The sequence below is a fragment of the Pseudozyma flocculosa genome (genome assembly GCF_000417875.1).
Source record: "Pseudozyma flocculosa PF-1 unplaced genomic scaffold scaffold00008, whole genome shotgun sequence".
In the NCBI taxonomy this organism is placed as follows: Eukaryota; Fungi; Basidiomycota; class Ustilaginomycetes; order Ustilaginales; family Ustilaginaceae; genus Pseudozyma; species Pseudozyma flocculosa.
The window spans coordinates 132898-152440 of NW_006920876.1; the positions used below are offsets into that span (position 1 = coordinate 132898).

General features: G+C 63.1%; 9 protein-coding genes across 9 annotated transcripts; 4 read left to right on the forward strand and 5 right to left on the reverse strand.

Annotated features, from left to right (window-relative positions):
• Positions 1–153: 153 nt before the first annotated feature.
• PFL1_02744 (uncharacterized protein) lies at positions 154–975 on the reverse strand (the record flags this gene model as incomplete). The annotated part of the gene is made up of 1 exon (XM_007880259.1): positions 154–975. The coding sequence occupies one exon, from the start codon at positions 973–975 to the stop codon at positions 154–156; it is 822 nt and encodes a 273-aa protein (XP_007878450.1).
• A 790-nt stretch (positions 976–1765) lies between these two features.
• On the forward strand, positions 1766–2881 carry PFL1_02745 (uncharacterized protein; the record flags this gene model as incomplete). The annotated part of the gene is made up of 1 exon (XM_007880260.1): positions 1766–2881. One exon carries the CDS (start codon positions 1766–1768, stop codon positions 2879–2881), a length of 1116 nt encoding a protein of 371 aa, XP_007878451.1.
• Positions 2882–3404: 523 nt separating this feature from the next.
• PFL1_02746 (uncharacterized protein) lies at positions 3405–4565 on the forward strand (the record flags this gene model as incomplete). Its single annotated transcript, XM_007880261.1, has 1 exon — positions 3405–4565. One exon carries the CDS (start codon positions 3405–3407, stop codon positions 4563–4565), a length of 1161 nt encoding a protein of 386 aa, XP_007878452.1.
• Positions 4566–4997: 432 nt separating this feature from the next.
• On the forward strand, positions 4998–5995 carry PFL1_02747 (uncharacterized protein; the record flags this gene model as incomplete). Its single annotated transcript, XM_007880262.1, has 2 exons — positions 4998–5898; positions 5952–5995. The coding sequence occupies 2 exons, from the start codon at positions 4998–5000 to the stop codon at positions 5993–5995; spliced, it is 945 nt and encodes a 314-aa protein (XP_007878453.1).
• A 463-nt stretch (positions 5996–6458) lies between these two features.
• Positions 6459–7544, forward strand: PFL1_02748 (uncharacterized protein; the record flags this gene model as incomplete). Its single annotated transcript, XM_007880263.1, has 2 exons — positions 6459–6525; positions 6553–7544. The coding sequence occupies 2 exons, from the start codon at positions 6459–6461 to the stop codon at positions 7542–7544; spliced, it is 1059 nt and encodes a 352-aa protein (XP_007878454.1).
• A 377-nt stretch (positions 7545–7921) lies between these two features.
• On the reverse strand, positions 7922–9909 carry PFL1_02749 (uncharacterized protein; the record flags this gene model as incomplete). The annotated part of the gene is made up of 3 exons (XM_007880264.1): positions 7922–8671; positions 8763–9454; positions 9546–9909. The coding sequence occupies 3 exons, from the start codon at positions 9907–9909 to the stop codon at positions 7922–7924; spliced, it is 1806 nt and encodes a 601-aa protein (XP_007878455.1).
• A 707-nt stretch (positions 9910–10616) lies between these two features.
• Positions 10617–12686, reverse strand: PFL1_02750 (uncharacterized protein; the record flags this gene model as incomplete). Its single annotated transcript, XM_007880265.1, has 3 exons — positions 10617–11396; positions 11500–12194; positions 12299–12686. 3 exons carry the CDS (start codon positions 12684–12686, stop codon positions 10617–10619), a joined length of 1863 nt encoding a protein of 620 aa, XP_007878456.1.
• An 869-nt stretch (positions 12687–13555) lies between these two features.
• On the reverse strand, positions 13556–14554 carry PFL1_02751 (uncharacterized protein; the record flags this gene model as incomplete). Its single annotated transcript, XM_007880266.1, has 2 exons — positions 13556–13644; positions 13759–14554. The coding sequence occupies 2 exons, from the start codon at positions 14552–14554 to the stop codon at positions 13556–13558; spliced, it is 885 nt and encodes a 294-aa protein (XP_007878457.1).
• A 1153-nt stretch (positions 14555–15707) lies between these two features.
• On the reverse strand, positions 15708–16799 carry PFL1_02752 (uncharacterized protein; the record flags this gene model as incomplete). The annotated part of the gene is made up of 2 exons (XM_007880267.1): positions 15708–16192; positions 16322–16799. 2 exons carry the CDS (start codon positions 16797–16799, stop codon positions 15708–15710), a joined length of 963 nt encoding a protein of 320 aa, XP_007878458.1.
• Positions 16800–19543: the final 2744 nt, after the last annotated feature.

Here is a 19543-nt window from a genome sequence, read left to right on the forward strand (position 1 = left end):
CTCGCTCGACATCCCGACCTCACACGCTCAGCTGCGGCGAGGGGCAACCTCGGAGACGTCGTCCATGCATGTGTGCCTCTGCGGGGGTCGCCGTCTAGCTAAAAGTACATCGTATGATCCAAATGCAATCGGATACCGGCCCGAGCCGCCCGCTCACAGCTTGCTGGGCCGATCCGGAGGGGGGTCTCGGCCTCGCTCGGTGGATGCCGACGCTGGCAGCTCCTGGTCGATCCAGCCCGCGCCCATCCCCGGCTCTGTGACATTGTCAGGGACGTGTGCAAATTCCCAGTTCCTCTCGGGGCCGTGCGGGAGGAAGCTGCCGTCGCCGTTGAGCTCCTGCCTCCAAGTGCTGGCGTCGCTGGCGGTGCGCACGTACTTGCTGAGCGTGGCGGTGCCAACGTTGATGTCGACGGTCCGCTGGCCGTCCCCATCGTCATCAAGGAGGACCCTGCCCATGGCGATGAGCGTCGCGGCATGGCTGCAGAGGAGGACCCGTTCCACGCCGAGCTCCGCGCACCGCTGCTGGATCAGCTCGAGGATCCTCCGGGCGCGAGCATGGAGCTGCGGTATCGTCTCGCCCTCGACGGGCGGATAGAGGAGCGGCGACCAGCTGAGCGAGAGCGTTGGCACAAACTCCTTCATCGTGGCCGCCCTGGCCGGGACCGGGTGGACTCCGGTCGACAAGGGCGCCGGAGGGAACCACTCGGCGAGGCCCGGTTCGGCGACCAGCTCGAGACCGAGCAGCTTGGCGGTAGGCTGCGCCGTCTGTAGGCAGCGGTAGTACGGCGAGCTGATGATGAGCTGTGGCTGCTCTTCGTGCGGTAGCGATGCGATGTAGCGCGCCAGGTCGCGAGCCTGATTGAGGCCGTGGGCGGTCAGGACGGGATCGCGCGGCCGGCCCGTGGGGAGGAAGAGTTCGGCGCCCTGCCAGTTCATGCGGAAGCCATGTCGGCAGGTATAGATGGTCTTGAGCATCGCCAGGTGCGGGACTGCCGGGTGCCGCTGCGACGGTTTGGAGGTGGTGTGCGGGAGAGAGGCTGGGCGAGGGCAGAGGTGGTCGGGCCAAGGAGGCCACCGATGGGCCGACTTGACCGGCCCAACCGAGGCAGCCTTTGCCGGTGCGGTGGGGGAAAACAGGCCCAGGGTCCAGCGCCGAAAAGCAGGAAGCACCGGCGTGCCCGTCAGGCCATCGGACCTTCCGACCACCATCTCGATCATTCTTGTTTAGCCACAGGGAGGATTTCGCCCTGCAACGCACATACACTTCCTTCCCCTCGACCGCCTCACAGAACCTCGCATCACTTGACCACGAGGGCGCCGGCGCAAGCTTCCGAGGGCGACGGCGCCAGCTTCCGAGGGCGACGGCTCGTGCCGGCGACTACGACAACTTGAGTGATCCGATGAGCATGCCGCACGATCCATGAAGATGCAGACTGCTGCCTTCAGCCCCGTCCGGCACCTTTCTTGTCCCTCGGAACGGCTCTTTCGGCCATCCCTCGGCCCACGCTCGAGATGAGACGGGCAGATTCGCTCCGACGCTCAAGCTCTTGCCACGCATTGCTGACCCCGGCTGAGAGCAAGTCGGTGACTTCATAAAAGTACCTCGGGGGGCCGTCATCAGCTCGGCGCTCTGGGAGCGCTCGTCCGTCCGCTCATCTGGCCAACATGGAGGAGTATAAAGGTGGAAGACACGGTGGCCTGGTCCATCGCCCTGACCCTCTGTTCTCTCACATCTCATGAGCCCTCCGCAGGTACCGCACCGCAGATGAGATTCGTCTGGCAGAGTTCAACTCGCGCACATCTCCCATTTGCGGCTCTTCTCGCTACCCTCGGGGCTGTCGTGGGAGTCGAACCGGGCCAGCTTCACCTGCCCCTGAACGTCGATGAAGTGGCGCAGCTCTGGCACGGTCCAGTGTTCGTCGGCGGCCGCGAACCCAACGCCGAGCTGTTGCGCAGCTTTCGAACGGAACATCCAACGCCGCAACCGCGCCTGCCACACCACGACGACACCTTCGACGACCTTGAGCCTTTTCATCCGCTGCCGCCACTTAGCCCGGAGAGGCTCAACGAACCGCCCGAGCCGGTTGCGAGCTCCAAGGAGCGTCCTGGCCGAACAGCACCGAGTACGGGCTCTTCGTCGCAAGGTGCAGCACCGCTCATTCAAGCAGCTCCTAAAGCTCCCAAGAGGCGTGCTCGTAAGATTCGTCTCGTTCCTGCTGCCACTGACAGCGGCACGCAGCACCTCGAGACAGACATCGACCGCATCAACAACGGTCCGATCCGTCAGGGCATCCGCTACCGTGACGGCGAGCTGGCCGAACTCACCGTGCGCGCTCTGAAGAGGCGGATCATCGACGCAGTCGGGCTGCATGGTGCCCCGGAGCAGCCAAAGGTCTGGATCGACCCGGCTCCACGCAAAGCGAGCCTCTCGAGGCCCAAACAGACGTTGATCTTGGCCCTCTTCAGCGCTGTTGACCATCAGAAGAAGCCGAAGCTCGGCCTGATGGAAGACATCATGACCGACGACTACCGCGTCGTCTTTTCGCATGCTGCCAAGACCACCGTGCCAGACTCCAGCACGTTTGTGTTTTACGCCATTGCCGTGCCCGTCAAGGACTTCAAGGACCCAACCCGGGCCCCCTCAATCATGCGGACCTACTTGGGCAAGGTCTATGTCCAGGCGCCGCCGCATCTCCTGCGTCCCGAGGGGTTCTCCAAGAACCTTAACACGCGGATTCGACAGGCACAGCAGGCGTTGAACCAGGAGAGTGAAGCCATGCATCCGGGACAGACTGCAGCAGCATCAGCACCGGCTGGAACAGATCACGGCGCAGGTCAGACAAGGCAGCCGGGCAAGCTCACCGGCTTCGGCCTGCCGTGATGTGGGCAGCGCGACATGCCGAGCTTCTACGAGAGTCGTTCGTCGGCCGCACTCACGCACGCTGCCTGTTGTGACTCTCTCACCTCTCGTCGTTTTAACATCATGCATTGGCCGTCCGCCCGTCCCTCCCGCTCTCCTTCCCTCCCTTCATTTTTCTGACTGGCTCCGTCCCGCTCCTGCTCGGTCCGGAAGGTTCTTTCGACGCCCGTAGGCGTTCGGGGCGAGGGTTCGGAAGCTCATCTCTTATCGTGTGCGGCGAGAGCAAATCTGGCAGCCGGAGGTAGCCCGGGGCGCTACAGCCTTGCTTATCGCCGGTGGGGCATCTCTCGAACGGCCAGCTACGTACGTACATAAAGCAGGGAGGGAGCCTCTCGATGAAATCTCACTCGCCAAGAAGAAAGGCCGAAGCGGCCTCATCTCACGACCTCGCTTTCCTGCTCACATGCCGAGCCCTTTGTACGGACACCGACGACCTTATCGACAAGAGCGACGCAAGATGCACCTCTTCCGAATGGGCTCGACCATGGCGTCGACGATTCTTGTGGCGACTCTAGTTGCCGTCCTCGAGCCATCGGTTGTGGGCGCTGGGAATGGACTTCTCGATGATCTGCACCCAACCCTCGAGGGCTCGAGCGAGCTGTACCACCGGCTCACCCACATCGAGGATGCTGGATCGCTGCTGCAGGGGGCTGAACTCGCCGCGCCAGGCCCAAGGCTACTCGACGACCTACCTCAGTCGCCCGACGGCCTGGGCAGGCTCTACGAGAGCCTCGGATACATCGACCATGCCACGCCCGCGATGTTGCAAGCAGAGCATGCTGCCGGCAAGGAGCAGGCGTCGCATGATCCTCATGTGCACGACGCATTCCCTGGTAACCCGTCTGGGTCTCTTGCGGCAGGAGCTGCTTCTTCTATCCCGCAAAGTCACGACAATCTTGCCGTGCAAAGCCATGACCACCGTGCCGAGCTGTCCGCCCGATACGACGAGGGATCGACGTCCATCGAGCCGCTGCTCGTGGAAGGATCGCCGCTATCTCTGCCACGAGGCAGAGCACGCGGCGGGAGCAAACTCAGGCAGTCGCGAGCTGGCAAGCAGATGACGGAGCTCTACCACGCCCAAGCCGGCCTCAAGAGAAAGAAGATCACCTACGGCAATGCGGAGCTGTCCGATTTCGTCGTCGAGGCGCTGCAGAGGCGGGTCAGAGACCTACCACCTTCAGTTCGGCTCGATCGCGAGACCATCATTCGGATCCACCAGCCTTCGACCCTGCGCGGCACGGACAGGTGGGTCAGGGTACGCAAAGCGGCCGGCAACCTCTTCAAGAATCAGGCGGTTCCTCTCGACAAGTCTGGCTTGTTGACAGACATTGACGTCCCGGGCAGGTGTCGAGTCAGCTTCTCGTACATCGTCGACCAGCCGAGAAACGGTGTCACCTTCCTCTTCGACGCAGCTGCCTTCCCCTACAAAGACTCTGGCCTGGAAAGGACGTACCTGGGCATTCTCGAGATTCGAGAGCCACCGGAGTTCAGCATTGTCACTGATCACTTCAGCCCTGTCCTCGCTGGTCGACTGCAGGCGCTGACGGGTAAGAGGTTCGAACTCGAGAGGGTTTCAGCTTCCTCGGCCCGGCCGGGCGGCCCGATCGGCCCTGCGGATGACTTGCACAGTGGCCTTGACCCATAGAGGAGGAACACTTCCGCTTAAGGCTATAGTGGGCGGCTCCGTTTCCGTCCCAGCCGCCCCGTTGTTAGGTGTTTCTGGGCTCAATTGCGCCTTGAATACCATGCGTGGTTGCCGTGCAAGGAAGACCAGATCCGGGCGAGGGTACACAAGGCTGGCCTGGAGCCGCTTTCCGATCTATCCGGTGCTGGATGAGGTGTGGCGGACACGGTGCGGCCAGACGCCCAGCTCGGAGGGCCACCAAGTCGCTGCCTGCTGGTCGCACCTCTTGCGACTTGCACTGCCTTGATTGCCGGGTCAGGCTGGGATGAACGTAGTCACTCAGGCAGAGGCTGTCTTCCACTCCACAACCTCGCTCCTCATCAACTCGCATCGACAAGAACGATGCCCCCCTCCGCACCACAGTCAGCGACGTTGAAAGGCGGACCAAGCACGATGCGCCACCCCAAACCCAGTCCAGTATCGGTGCTCATCTTGTTCCTCATGGTTGTGACTGTCCTCCTCGAAGCGGCGACGGGCACTGGGTCGGGACTCCTGGATGACCTGCCACAGACCTTCGAAGGCTTGGATCTGCTCCACCAGCGTCTCGAGTGGCTCGAATATGCCACACCCGCCATGTTGCGGGACGAAGCCGAACCTGCGGTGCAACAGGAGCCGCTGCACGCCGTCACTCAGAGACGTCCAGACTTCGGATCCATCGACGAGCCGGGCTCGGCAGGTACTGCATCGCCGCAAGAACCTGTTGCAGCTTCCAGTCACACAGACGCTGCGAGTAGGCCACCGACCCATGGCGAAGCTAGCACTGGCGTCTCCGAACCTGCGACACAAAGGACGGCGGTGGAAGAACTCGACATCCCGAGAGGATCCGGGCTCGCGTTTGGCAGCGACGAGCTGGCTGCTATCGTCGTCAGGGATATCGAGGAGCGCGTGAGGGAGCTGACGCCCCCAGGAGGATCCCGTCGCGAGCCGGTCGTCCGCATGCATCAGATCCCAGCTGGCAAACGCCCATCGGAAAGAGTCAAGATGGCGGCCCACAACATCTTCATCTTCCAGGCCCAGCGCCGCGCCAAGTCGCGCCTGCTGGAAGACATCATCATCCCTGGCAGATGCCGGATCAGCTTCTCGTACATCTTTGGCCAGGAGCGAGACAGCCCTTCCTTCCTGTTCGACACCGTCGCCTTTCCCTACAGAGGATCCGGCATGGGCAAGACGTACATCGGCATCCTGGAGATCCAGAATCCTCCTCCGCAAATCGAGACCGTGGGCTTCCATCCGACCCTCATTAGCAGGCTGCAGGCGCTGGAACGCAAGAATATGGCGCTCGAAGAGGGCGCCGGTGTTTTGACCCGTTCGGATGCACGCCGTGGCCGTCCTGGCCGTCGCAGAAAGGTCGCCCGGACTGCATGACCATGTTTGCCCGTCCTGCGCTGTAGGCCAGTTGCTCCTAGGTACATGTCGAGCTCGAAGGGCCGCTGGAAGTCAGACTGAAGCACTGCCTTAGTTTTTCCCAGGATGCTGTCAGCTCGACCGGTCATCGACGGCTTCGCGGCAGCGAAGCCATCCAATCGTGCAAGTTTGGCTGTCCCTCCTTGATGGTCTTGCAGGCATGTTCATATGTGGCGGCCAAGGTCGGGGCAGACGCACAGCTCGGGGCGTTGTGCGGCTTGCACTAGCTTGCTGCTGATAGTAGAACGCCACCCGGATCTCCTCCCGAAGGTGGGTCGGGAGCCATTGTCAACTCTCTTTGCCCCCCTTTCGCGGCCGAGATCAGAGAGGCGAAGGACGTTATGTAGATGTCCCCTCTTGCCATCGATCTGTCCCTACACCCTCTTCTCACCAAACCTTACTCTCCCACCAGATCTCGACCAAGTTCCCCTCCCTCACACAAGACACATCATGGAGCTTTGCCGTTTCGCTTCGACGATCGTGCTGGCCATCATTCTGGCGACGCTTGTCCCCGCACGTCAGGCGATCGCCGTGGCACGACCAGTTCTTGATCTGCCGCAAGATGTCGAGGCGCTGGAAGATGTGTATCGCCACCTCGCGTGGATAGACGATGCGCCATTTGGCATCTCGCTGCACGATGCGGGCCATCCGGATGTCCCGTCGCCCCATCAATCGTTCGCAACGCAGCCTGCAAGCGACGTAGAGGTCATCGAAAACGATGTTCCCGACGATCAGCTTCACGGCGCCGGCACTGCAGCGCCTATCGAGCTCGACTCACCCACTTCGACAAGGAAGGGCCAGTTCGACGGGCCGAGGCACCCTGAGTACCCTTCACGGCCGGCCTCTTCCGTTCTTGAGGAGGCCGACCGAGATGCGCGTCCGCTGTTCCAGGCGCCGGCACGGATCCACAAAGTCCGGAAGTCGAGCAGGGAGGCGCAAGAGGACTGGCCGATCTCGTCTGTACCGAGACAGGTCGCTGGAAACGGGAGACCCATCCATTACGGCGATGCGGAGCTGCAAGTCCTTGCTCTTGACGAGCTGAACACGCGGGCCAGGGACTTTCGGCCGTTGAGCGGCGCACCTCGTCGACCCAGCATTGCCATCCACGCGCCCGGCAGTCCTTACGAACGGAGAGGCCGCACCACGATCCAAAAGGCGGCGTCCAATCTTCTCATCCGCAAGAACAAGGGAGTCAAGACCGGCCTGTTCGCCAACATCGACGTCCCTGGCCGATACACGATCAGCTTCGGCTATGTCTTGTCGCAACCAAAAGAGGGCCCCATGCTACAGTTTGACGCCGTCGCCCTGCCCTACGAGGGAACAATGCTGCCCAGGGTATACATTGGCCTCGTCCAGATCATCGATCCTCCGATCGGCCTCATCAGAAGCGAGGGGTTCAGCACAGCGCTCAAAACGAGGCTCATGCAGATGCGTATCCTGGCATTATACGAAGACGACAGGGGGCTTCTGCAACCGGGCGCAAGCCAAGGTCCCGCCGGCCACCTCGGCAGGCCGGCCGAACCCGAGGCGCAGTGACGAAGGAAGATTCACGAGGTGCTACAGCCGCACACGCTCACGTACGGGTCGCTTCAAGCGCCGCGCTGTTCTGTGACTCGTCGAGCGTTGCAACTCGGGACGGGCCACGCCGACACGATAGATGGGCGGCAGTCGACCAGCCGGCGGGCGGCTCATGTATGACGACCTCGGGATTTGGCCCGTGAGAGTTGACAGACCGGTCGAATGAATGTGCAAACGGCAGTGACTCAGAGCAAGATGTTCTTGAATCGCCCTGGCTTTGCAAGTCTTCAGGAGCTAGGCAGATAGATGCGCCCTTCCCCGCAGGCTGTCTGGCCAGGTCGCCGGCGCCATCAGATTCGCCTTTGCATGCGTCCAAGTCGCGAACCCATGCTGTATCAAAGAACCGGTGCTGCCGCCTCGTCGCCATGGCCGCTGGCGCTATTCGCCTTTGCAATCCTTCTGACCTTGGTGACCATGTGCTGAAGCCACTCGGTGAATCCCAAGAAGATTTTGAAGTCCTCAAACACGACCCAGTCGTCCGGATCAGCGGGTGCAAGGCCATTGGTGCGCCGCATGGACGCGTAGAAGCTGGGCGGGAGCAAGAAGGCGTGCATGAACCACTTGCCGATCGTCTTGTCGCGGGTGAAGCGGACGACATCTTCCACGCCGTGCGTATAGACGCAGCCCCAGAGCCACGGGATGCCCTGGCACATGGCGTGGTGTTCTGACAACCGGTCTATCACGACGCCCTCGAACGGCAGCACCCCGATATAGGCCGCTTCCACTGCCCACGATACCAAACGCTCTGCGATGTACGTGGCTGGTTGTGCTTCCTCGTAAAGAATCGCGGGCAGGCCGTGTGGTCTCAAGGCGTAAAAGCGTAAGAAGTCGGCTGGCAGCATCGGATAGCTTTCTGCGACTGCTTGCGGGATCTCGGGCGCGCTTTCAGGTGAGGCGGCGGTCTCGGTGGCGACGTCCGGACAGAGGCGCTCAAGCTCTGCGATGAGCTGGTCCACCGAGAAACCGCGGTAGGGTTCCTTGTCTGTGGGCACATCTCTGTTGCGCATGCGTTCGAGTCGACGGTCGATCGATTCCTTGAAGCGCTGCACACCCTCTTCGACCGACGAACGAGTCCAGCCGAGCTTCTGCGGCGCAGAGTCGGGCAGGACGGTGGGTGTCGTTCAGCGAGACTGGTGGAACCCCTCAACCCTGGTCGTCGCTTCTGGATCAACTCACTTCCAAGAATCCCTGGCCTTCCTCGGCCAGGGGCAAGGCTCGCCATGCGCCGGTGCAGCCGCCGAGTAGCTCGATGGACTCAATCAGCACACAACGGAACCTCTTGACCGTGTAGCACGCGCACCGTGGCCTGTGGTTCAATGGGAGGTTTTGCAGAGTCTTGAGTCCGTCCAAGACCAGGTCCTGTCGCCCGTGCCGAGCCGCGAGCGAAATGCCGACGCAGAGTCCCTCGCAGGGCCCGACGTAGGACATGCAGGCAGCCGTCGCCTTTTCGCTGAGCTGGCAGTCGATCACCTCGCCCAGCACGGAGAGCGCCAACTCCTCGAACTCGCGAGGGGGAAGCAGCACGTCTTCCGCTTCGGCTATGGTGAGGTAGGCGCTGTCCTTCCTGTTGCAGAGCTTCCCCACAGCGACCAGGCCCTGGATCCAGTCTTGGAAGTTGCGGAACTTGTAAAGGTCGACTTCTAGCCGGGATCTCCATGGCTTTCCCGAGAGGACGTCTGCGCGCAATAGGCGGCGCAGGTGGTTCGGATTCACGACAGGCTCCTCGGTTGTGGGCAGGTCGGGCGTCCAGACCTTGTCCCGCTCGTCGAGGTCGTCCTGATGCGACATCGATACGCCGGCAAAGTATCGCTGCATTGCACCGCTTGGCTCGTACCGCTGGAGGCGCTCCTGCATCAGTCCGACCATGCCTATTCGAGGGGCGAGAAAGGAGGGCAGCGACATTGAGCTGTGCGTTGTTCGCCTCTCTGCAGCCATTCGCACGCGCGGCTGGGCACTCACTCTTTGCTATGTCCGGAAATCCGAGGACGATGAGCTCGCCGAGGCATTTGTCGACCTGATCGTGGAGGTCCTCTTCTCGGATCCAGGCCTGATCGAACTCGTCGAGGCGCGAGCATCGCTTGCCCCAGATTGGCGGCGGCGCGACACACTCGTCGCGGAAAGTGCGATAGAGTGGCCAGGCGAAGAGGAAGCCGTCGGGTCTGATGCGCGAACCCGCGCTGCCATCCTTGCGATCGCGGACGAGGCTATACTCGAGCTCGATCTGCTGCTGAAATGTCAAGCCGCAGCGTTGTTCGGGCGTCGGTCCGGTCGGGTACGGTTCGATCTCTTCGGAGCCTGTCCAATCTTCATCATCAAAGAGCATGGTCCTAGATGGGAGCGAGATGCGCGATGTGCAGCTCGAGAAGGGGAGGGGATGAGAACTCGGTGATGGGCTGACACCAATTGACGAGCGATGAGAGCCCCGCCTCTTATCCCATCACAACCCGATGTGGTCAAGGGTGACAAAGACGTTGCTATGCACTTGAACTTGGGCAACGAGAACCTTGAGCGTTTCCCGCAGCTGTCGAAGCGGAGGAGAGTGAGTGATGCTGAGCCTGCCTCAGCGGCCGGCGGTCGGAAGTCGGGCGGCAGCGTCGGGATCTGCATGCCGCCAAGCCTTTTGTCCACATGCAGGCACGGCAGCGAGGCGGCCCGAAAACGCTTCGCGAAAAGAAGGATCGACGACGTACGCTCGCCCACGAGCATCGCTTCCCGCCGGTCCGTGACTCGCTCCCTTGTCGAGGCAGGGGGTGCCGTCTCGACATCAAAGCACATGGCCTTGCGAGTCAGCTCGAAAGACTCGACTTGGTCTTCATGCGAAAACGACAGTGACTCGCTGACAGGGCGGACGCTCCTGGTGCGCACGCACGGCTCTACACTCGGAACACGGCGGCGGAAGAAAGGGTACAGTCACAGCTGGTGCTTTCCCAAGGGGATGCGCGCGCATCTTTTTCGCTGCATGGGCAGCTCGTCGGCGCCATCAAGTCCATCATCCGGTGCAGACGATGAGTTTTGGTATTGAACAAACTGCTACCCGCTCTGCGCATCCTCTGTCGCCGTCGCTGCGGCGTCGTCGCGGCCCCCGGCGCTATCCGCCTCGACGAGCCTCCTGATCTTGGTGGTGACGTACCTCAACCACTCCGTGAAGCCAAGGAAGATGGTAAAGTCTTCGAACACGACCCATTCGTCCTCTTTGGGCGGGGAAAGACCGTTGAGGCGACGCATGTACGAGTAGAGCGCGGGCGGCATGAGGTAGGCGTAGAGCGAGTACCTGTCGTCGTCGTACATGTCGTCCTCTTGCCCGTGGGTGAAGAGGATGCCGGCGTCCCTCATGGCCAGGTCGATGCGCGTCCAGAGCCACTGGACGCCCTGGTCGACGTTCTGGTGGTTGACCAGCCGCTCGTCGAGCAGGCGGTCGCCCGGGAGGATCTCGACGTACGTCGCTGGATCCTCGCAGTACCCTCGGTACCCACTCGCACTGTACGGGTTCAGCAGGTCGCACTTGGTCGTAGGTAGCCCTTGCGGCCGAAGCTGGTAGAATCTCAGCAGGTCGGCGGGCAGCGAGAGGTACCGCTGCGTGATCTGTGCTGGGATCGGACGAGCAAGAACCTGCGCCGTCGAGTCCGGTTCCGCGGCAACGTCGGGGCGCAGCGATTCGAGCTCTGCGACGAGCTGGTCGACGGTGAAGCCGCGGTATGGCTCCTCTGGCGTCGGCAAGTCCTTGTCGCGCATGCGACCAAGGCGGCGATCGATGGCCTCCGTGAAGCGCCGGATGCCATCCTCGATCGAAGAACGGGTCCAGGCCAGCCTCTGCGACATCACGACAGAGAGGTACAGAAGCACCGGTCAGACGCAGAGCTGCCCTGCTCAAGGCTGCCGGGCAAGGATCCTCGCGGCTTGTCCGCACACTCACCTCGAGGAAGCCCTCGTTCTCGTTGGCGGAAGGGACGGCGCGCCACACGCCCGTGCAGGTACCGAGCATCTCGACGATATCGACCAGCAAGCGGCGGTAGTTGCTTGCCGTGTAGCACCCGCACGTCTTGTGGTTGGTCGGGAGGTAGACGAGGGCCTCGAGCCCCTTTGCGACGAGGTTGTTGCGCCCGTGTCGAGCCGCGAGCGAGATGCCTACGCAGAGTCCCTCCCAGCGGCCATAAGACCTCATGCAAGCCGAGGGGAGCGATGCGTCGAGGCGGCAGTCGATCGTCTTGCCGAGTAGATCAAGCGCGAGCTCCTCGTGCTCGCGGGGCGGGAGCGATGCGCTCTCTGCGTCCTCTTTGGTGGCGTAGACGTGCCAGGTGGGCGTCGGCGTCGTGCGCTTGGCGACCGTGGCCAGGATCTGGATGTACTCCTGCCAGCGTATGAGTGTACTGGCGTTGTTGACATCCTGGCTCTTCCACGGTTGTTCCGCGGCCAGCAGCGAGGCCGACGTGGCGCGTAGGTGGTGTGGCCTCACCAGCGGCTCTTCCATGGTGGGCCGGTCGGGCAGCCAGGCGCGGAGTCGCTCGTCGATGTCGTCTTGCTGTGTCATGGGTCCCCCTGCAAAGAAGCGCTGGAACGCCTCGCTGGGTCTGTATCGCTCCAGCCGCTCTTGCATCGTCGCGGCTAAACCTGAAGGACGTGGTGTGCCGGTTCGAAGCGCATGCCAGGGTCAGAGCGTGATGTGAGCCGCAAGCCCTCGAGTGACGGCAAGAGCACAGAGCGGAGTCGCTCACCTTTTGCGAGGTCGGCGTAGCCCAGGACGATGAGTTCCCCGAGGCACTTTTCGACCTCGGCATGCAGGTCCTCTTGGCAGAGCCAGGCCTGGTGGTGCTTGTCGATGCGAGAGCACCTCTCCTCCCATAGCAAGGGGACGGCCACCTGCTTGGCGCGCCAGGTGCCAGTGTCGGGCCACGAGAAGAGGAAGCCGGGCGGCTTGACAAAGTAGCACGCATCCCTGTCCCTGCGGTGCCGGACCTGATTGTACTCCCATTCGATCTGCTGCTGGAACGTCAGCTTGGAGCGCTCCTCGGGCGTGAGTGGGGTCGAGAGCGGCGGATCAGGCGACGTGTCGCTTTCGTCCGAGACGTCTTCAAAGGGGTCCCATGGTGCGGTTGCGCTCATGGTTGTCGAGCGAGGTGATGGAGAAGCGTGGCAGGAGTGGCAAGGTGGTGGGAGAGGGCGGCTTCGCATGGCCGACGTGGCGCCCTCCTAGAAGGCCCTTGAGCCCTGAATGGAGCACCTGCCGGAATTCGGGAGCGATTCGGGATCGACGCCGCCGAGCCTTCGGAAGAGGATGCAGGCACGGCCCGGCCCGGCCCCAGGCCAGCGGAGTGCGGCTCGCTTTTCCTCTCCGTGCGTGACTCGCGCTCGTCAGGCGCTCCTCGGAGAAGAGCACGGATGCTCGCTTGACGTCGAGCACGCCCCCATCCTGCAGCCGTGGAAGCAGAGGGCCGGCCCTTGAGCAAGAGCGAGCAGAGATATGACTCGCTGCACACCACCCGGTCGAGTGCGGCTACATCGCAAAGTCACGCCCGCGACGGCCGTGGTTCTTGGACTGAGCCTGTCTCCGGAAAGGTGTGGGCGGACCATACAGATCGTACCAGCCAAAGAAAACATGCATATGGCGGTGCGGATCTACCCTCTGAGAGGCCCCAGGTCCGGGTTTGCCTTCTGATTCTTGCCTCCTTTTCCAGGGTCGACATCGGTGGCTGCAGGGCGAGGATCCACGGCTCGACTCAACCACTCTCGCCCCAGCTCTCTCATCCGGGGCCCTTCGAACATATGACTAGTCGCGCATCGACCTACGACCACGACCGCGCCGTGGGAACCTCCAGAAGTGTTGGATTGGATGTTACTCCAGAGATGATACGGTGACCAAAGAACAACAAGATTAGACCCTAGGGGATACAAGGACGGCGGGACAAGAGAGGGGCGGGAAAGGAGAGCGGCTTGTCTATGTTGGGCTGAGCGGGCGGGGGAAGGCGCTGGCTCTATTCGACACCGGGGTAGGTGTCGCGGGGGTCGCGGCCCTCGGCGTAGTCGGCGACCAGACGCCAGCCGCCGGTGACCTTGATGTCCTCTGCGAGCGGTCGAGCAAGAAGCAGGGCAGGCAGGCAGGCAGCATCGGTGTCAGTGGACGGCGACGCTTCTAGGCAAAGCTACCAGGGGCGGTTGAAGGCAAGACGGCACTCACCAGCATTGAGGCTGCCGTTCTCGAAAATGAAGCGGACGGTGCTGCACACCTCGTCGAAGCCGGCGGGGCGGCGCGGGAAGGCGGCGTGGGCGTCGAGGCTCTTCTTGAACCACTCGATGCCCGTCGTGTTCATGGGGCTGGCGACGATGCCGGGGCTGATGGTGTTGACGCGGATGGCGGCGGGGCCAAGGAAGTCGGAGAAGCTCTTGGTCATGCCGAGCACGGCCGTCTTGGTGGGTCCGTAGCCCAGGTTGCGCCCGGTGGGCTCGTGGCCGGCGATCGAGGCAAAGTTGATGATGACGCCGCGCTCCTCGTCGGCGCGCGGGTTCCACTTGGAGCCGGCGGCCTGCTTGGCCTTGGCGTCGGCGTCGCGGTACTGGGACGTGATGGCGTCGGCGGCAAAGGCGTTGATGACGTAGGTGCCGAGCGTGTTGACGCGCAGCATCTTTTCAAAGCCGTCGATGGTGTCGACAAACGACTCGGTCCACGGCCGGCGCAGCGCGATGCCGGCGCAGTGGACGAGGCCGACGAGCTTGCTGCCGTTGGACGAGGTCCAGGAGAGGATCTGGTCAAAGGCGGCCTTGCACGACGCCTGGTCGGTGATGTCGGTCTGGATGTAGAGCGACTTGCCCGCCGACGAGGGGGCGAGCGACGAGACGAGCTGCTTGCCCTTTTCGTTGTCGTGGATGTCCATGACGACGACATTGGCCGAGTGCGAGAGCAGGTCGGTGACCACGGCGCCGCCGATGCCTCCGCATCCTCCCGTCACGATCAGCGTGGAGCCCTGGATCTGCATAGTGGCAAGCGTGTATGTGTGGGTGTAGGTCGCCGCGAGAGGTCGTCAAGCGGAGAGGTGAGGGGGAAAAGGTGCGGTGATGGTGGCGATGAAGGGGTGAGATAGGGCGACAGTACGATGGCCCCTCGAGTGCGAGCGGTATAAGTAGGTCCGTCGACGAGGCGGCAGCGACGAGCAGGCCGAGCTTGGCCGCTGCCCTACCGTTTCCGCCCCTTTCTCGCCAGCCCGTCCACCAGCCGTCCTGCCAAGAAGAAAGCTTCCACGGGGAGAGGAGCCAAGGAGGGCGAGGCGAGGCCGAGGACGCGGTGCGCACAGATCAGGCCGGGCGGTGAGGGCGCGAGCGGAGCGGTGACCGGGCTGTTGACGGTGCCACGCCGGGCACCCAGCCGCGGCCGTACGTTTTTAGGCCAGCCCGCTCGAGGACTGGACCCCTGTTTTTGCATTTGCGGGGAAGAACAGAGCCGCCGCCGTCGCCGCCGTTGCTGCTGGCAGAGGGCCGGCTGGCTGGCTGGCTTGTGCCGGCAAGAAGCCAAACGACGTGCGGGAGGAGGGACAAAGAGGATGTCGCCGAGCGCACGGGTCGCGTTCCAGGCGGAGACTCCGGACCGACGGACCGGCCTCGGCGTCCCCCCGCTCGGCCACGGCAAAATGTCAGAGGTGAGGCAGGGGTCGAGCGGATCGGCGCGCGCAGCAAAATTGTGCAGGCATCGGGCAGCACCCATCGGCAGAGGCTGCGGCGATGCTGGACAGCTCCCACGGCCGCTTGCAACTCGATCGCCTTTGGCCGGCACTCTTCGCTCCCCCGACCAGTAAGCGGCCAACCCAGGGCCCGTCTCGCTCTCTCAACAGTCACACCAAAGCCGATGCCAGTCAGAGCCCCACCGGCGCACCGGCATCTGCGGCCCTAAGAATGTCTGCGGAAACCATCCCATTGCGAGTGAGGCTCAGAGTACCGAGACGCCGAGCAGACCAAGAGAGCGACAGACAGCGAGGTGGTGAAAAAAACGCGGGGAAGGGGGGAAGCTCCGAGTCCAAACGAAAAAAGAGTGTCCTCCGCGCTACTCGTAACCTTGCCTCGAGCTTCCAGCTCCATCCACCAGGGAGAATCCAGGTATGTCACGGTCGAATCGAGAAACGCGCCGCCTGCCAGGCTTCAAGCCTGGTCGAGCCTCCGCTTGGCGAAGCGGGCCTTGGGCACGGAGGCCTGGAGAATCCTGTCTCCATCGGCGCTCGCGCTGCCCTTGTCCTCCTCGATTGCGCCGTCGACGGCCTCATCAACCACCGCGTCATCGACCACGTCGCGCTTCGAGGCGCCGTGGACGTACCAGTAGGCGAGGTCGCGGAGGCTGCCGTTGCTGTTGAAGAGGGCGTTTTTGCTCGAGCCGAACGCGTCTGGCGGGTTGGACACCGCAAAGGCGCCAAACGACGAGGCGCGCTCGACGTAGTGCTGCGAGTTGAGCCAGTTGGTGGCATCGACGTGGAACTGCTTGACCTGCGCCTGCGAGCCGCCGCCGGCAGACGTCACGCCGTACTCGGTGATCCAGATGGGCTTGTTAAAGGTGCGGTAGACGCGCGTAACGTAGTCCTTGAGCTTCTGCAGCTCGTTGTAGCCTCCGTACCAGTGCAGCGCGATAAAGTCTGCTCAGAGAGGAGGCCGGGGGAAGCAAGCGTCACGGAGGGAGGGAGACGATATCGTCAGCGCCACTCGCTCGCCGTGGGCGCAGGCAGGCAAATCGCCGTTGCGTCGCGCTGCCATCGACCACTCACCAGCATCGCAACCGATCTTGTTGCACTCCTTCATGAAGCTCGAGAGCCAGTCGACGTTCCAGACAATCTGCGGGCTGCTGACGCGCACGCCCTTTCTCCTGTACGGCTGGAGCTCCTGCTGAAAGAGGCGGGCGGCCTCGGCGGGCTGGAGGTTGCTCTGGCTCGCGATGTCGGGCTCGTTGAAGGCGAGGATGGCCTTGGGCAGCTTCTGGGCCATCTCGCTCTTGCGCGCCTGCCAGAGCGACGCGTACTTTTTGCCCCAGAAGCACGGGACAAACTCGAGCTTGCCGTCAAAGACGCGGTTCGGACCGTCCTGCCAGTGCCAGTACCACGTGTACAGGCCGCCGGTCAGTTTGGACCCCCAAGAGTCGTTGGTGCCCCACGCCAGGCCTCGCTGGTGCGCCTCGGTCGAGGGAGCGAATGCGAGGAGGACGAGGGCGAGGGAAAGGAGCGGAAGGATGTTGAGAGAGAGCTGCATCTTGATATTGCTAGGCGACGAGGCAGGTGGACGGTGCTGCTGCGGTTTGCGATTGTGATTACGATCGCGGGTCTGCGTCAGGAAAGAGGCGGCGATTCCAGCTCGACCGATGTCTTCCTGTGTCGTTGGTATAGTCGTAAGAGGTATAGGCGGACCGGGGTGAGAGGTCCTGTTTTGGGTACGACCTGATGGAAGCGCTGGGCTCGTCAAGGCTCGTTGGATCTCGCAGAGATGTAGGGGCGCGGGGCGGGCGGCTGGGACGAGGCCGGGGATGTAGGGGGAAGTAGGATGGAGTGACGGAAGAGAAGCGAAAATGGTACGGCCCGACGCCCTTGCCACCCATCTTATACCTCGAGCCTGCTGAGGCGAGGTTGGCTGGCGGTTTGGACGCCAGAGGGGCCTCTCCCTGCCGCCGTGCTGCTGGCCATGGTGCCGCAGCCAGCCAGCCACTCATTGGAGTGGAGCGGACGGGCAATTGTGACAGCGGCGGAGGGTGGCGACGTGCGCTGGCCATCTGCTCACGGCGGCGGCGTGAATCGAGGGTACAGTGCCCTCTGCATCGGATGTGCAGTAGCCACGGACAAGGCTCAAACGCTGGCGCTGTTTAGGGTGCACCTTGTGTACACGGGAAAAAAGGTTAGGTAGGTACCGTAGTTACGGAAGCAGGGCGGAGGGCTCGAATTTGAAAGGGGCCATTGCGTCAAAATGAACGGGGGTACTCACCGTTGATACTTCTCGGGACGGAGTCGGGACGCCGGACGCTCCGTCGGCACGAGTTGACGGGACGCGAGGGACTGTGCCATCGGCTTGGCCAGAAAGAGGGCGCAAGCGGCGGAGCAGCCTTGCACGCCATCAGGATGGGACAATGATTTGCCGTGTCGGGCCGCGGAATGGCGCGAGCCGAGAGATGGGGTCGCAGCGGTGGCGATGATCGCGGGCCATGGCGATGGTGACCAGGGCGCCGCGGGAGGCCGGCCAGCGGGACGGTGGTGGTGCCTGTCTTTTCGAGGGCGCGATGGTGGACCCTCGTTTTGAGTGCTGCTGCTGCTGCTGCCGGGTCGGAGAGGACCGCCTGCCTGGCCACGCGCTGATGGCGGCCAAGATTATGCACGAGAGCTCAACTCCGCTCACAGAGGTGCAGCAGGTCAGGCGGCAGGTCAAGCTACATAGGTATGTAGCGGTAGATGGCGGCGATGGCGGCGGGCGAGCCGGTCGGTGGTCGTGTGCGCGTGCCCGTGGGCGACAAGAGGCCGGCCGGCAAAAGCAAAAGTGAGCGATGGTTGGTACCGTGCAGTGCTCGAGTCGTCGAGGGAGCTGGCGAGTCGAGACAGAAAGCCACGCCGAGGGGAAGCCGACGGACAGGCCGTGAGAGAGAGAGTCCGGAAAGGCCGACGGCCGGATGCCAAATGATGGCCATGGTCGACGACAAGAGGCAACATGCGGGCTCGGGGAGGGGGTCCCTAGCCAAGAAGCAGCTGCAAGCGGGCACTGCAGAGCGGGAAGATGGGGCCAGGGCCCTTGAAATTCCTGCACCAGAGGCTCGCCGCCGCTGCTCGCTGCTTCTTTGCCGCCCGCACCCGCTGCCTGCTGTCCCCTCAGCTGGGTGTGCATGTGCAAGCCAAGCAAGGCGATAGATGAGCCGCACCATGCCCCTCTTAACTCACGAGCCTGTCCTGCCCCCGCGTCGGTTGAGCCTGTGTGTGTTTGTTCGACCGATCCACCGCCGCCCCGTCACTCTGGCTCGATGCAGCGGCGTGTGTATGTACACGAGCGCAGAGTCTTGAACTTTGTTGGAAGAGAGGCTCATAGAGGCTACCTCGACGGCATCGAGAGCGCGATCCGTGCCACCTCGTCGTAGCGTTCCTGGTTTGCCCGAGCATGGATCCGACCAACAGCAGGCAGCACGTTCTGCTCCCTCTGTCTGTCTGTGTCTGGAGGGACCAGGCTGGCCGCACACAAGCGCGCCGGGACCAGGTAGACCGGGGGGCGGGTGTGGTTCGCCTGCCCGTCTCGCTGGTTGGCGGCCAGCCCGGTGAAAGGAAGCTGCTGTACGTTGCCGATCCCGTCTGGTCCAGGCAGCCGGCTCGACTTTTGAGGGCGCGAGCGGGGTCTGGACTTTCTTGTTGTCGGTTTTCGATTCCCGCTCCTTGGTTTGGCAGATGCATACCGCCTCACATCCCGGCTGGCCAAGGGGGGCTGGATTCGGCACCACGACCTGGCCTGGCGCTGGGCGTCAAACGCCCACGAGGACGACGCCGACGCCGCACCCTCAACCGAGGCCACGCACGCAGGCGCACCGACCGGTACATGCCGTAGGCGAGACAGCCAGCCCCGCCGCAGGGGATAAACGTGGGTCCTCGCAGCTTGGATCCCTTGCTCGGCTTCTTCGAAATCCGTCCACGCTGCCCCCTGGCCCTGCTTGGTCGCGCCGTATCCGACGGGCGATGGCGACGGAGCGGACAGCGCTCGACATCGGACGAGCGCATCGACAGTCGAGCGACGGCGTGCGGCGCGGCAAAAGTGCCCCATCAGCGTTCCATCGGGAGAGGAGAGGACAGCCGGCCGTCTTTAAAGCTTTCAGCAGCTTCGGGCCAACGATCGGCCTTCATACGAGACACGGCAGGGATGCAGCGTAGATCCCCTTGGTTTCACCTTCCCCTCGAGCACCTCAGTCACCCATCGAGGTCGCAATGTCCCGCTCCGACACACGCTACCTCGGCCAGAGAAAAGGAGAAAAACGGCTG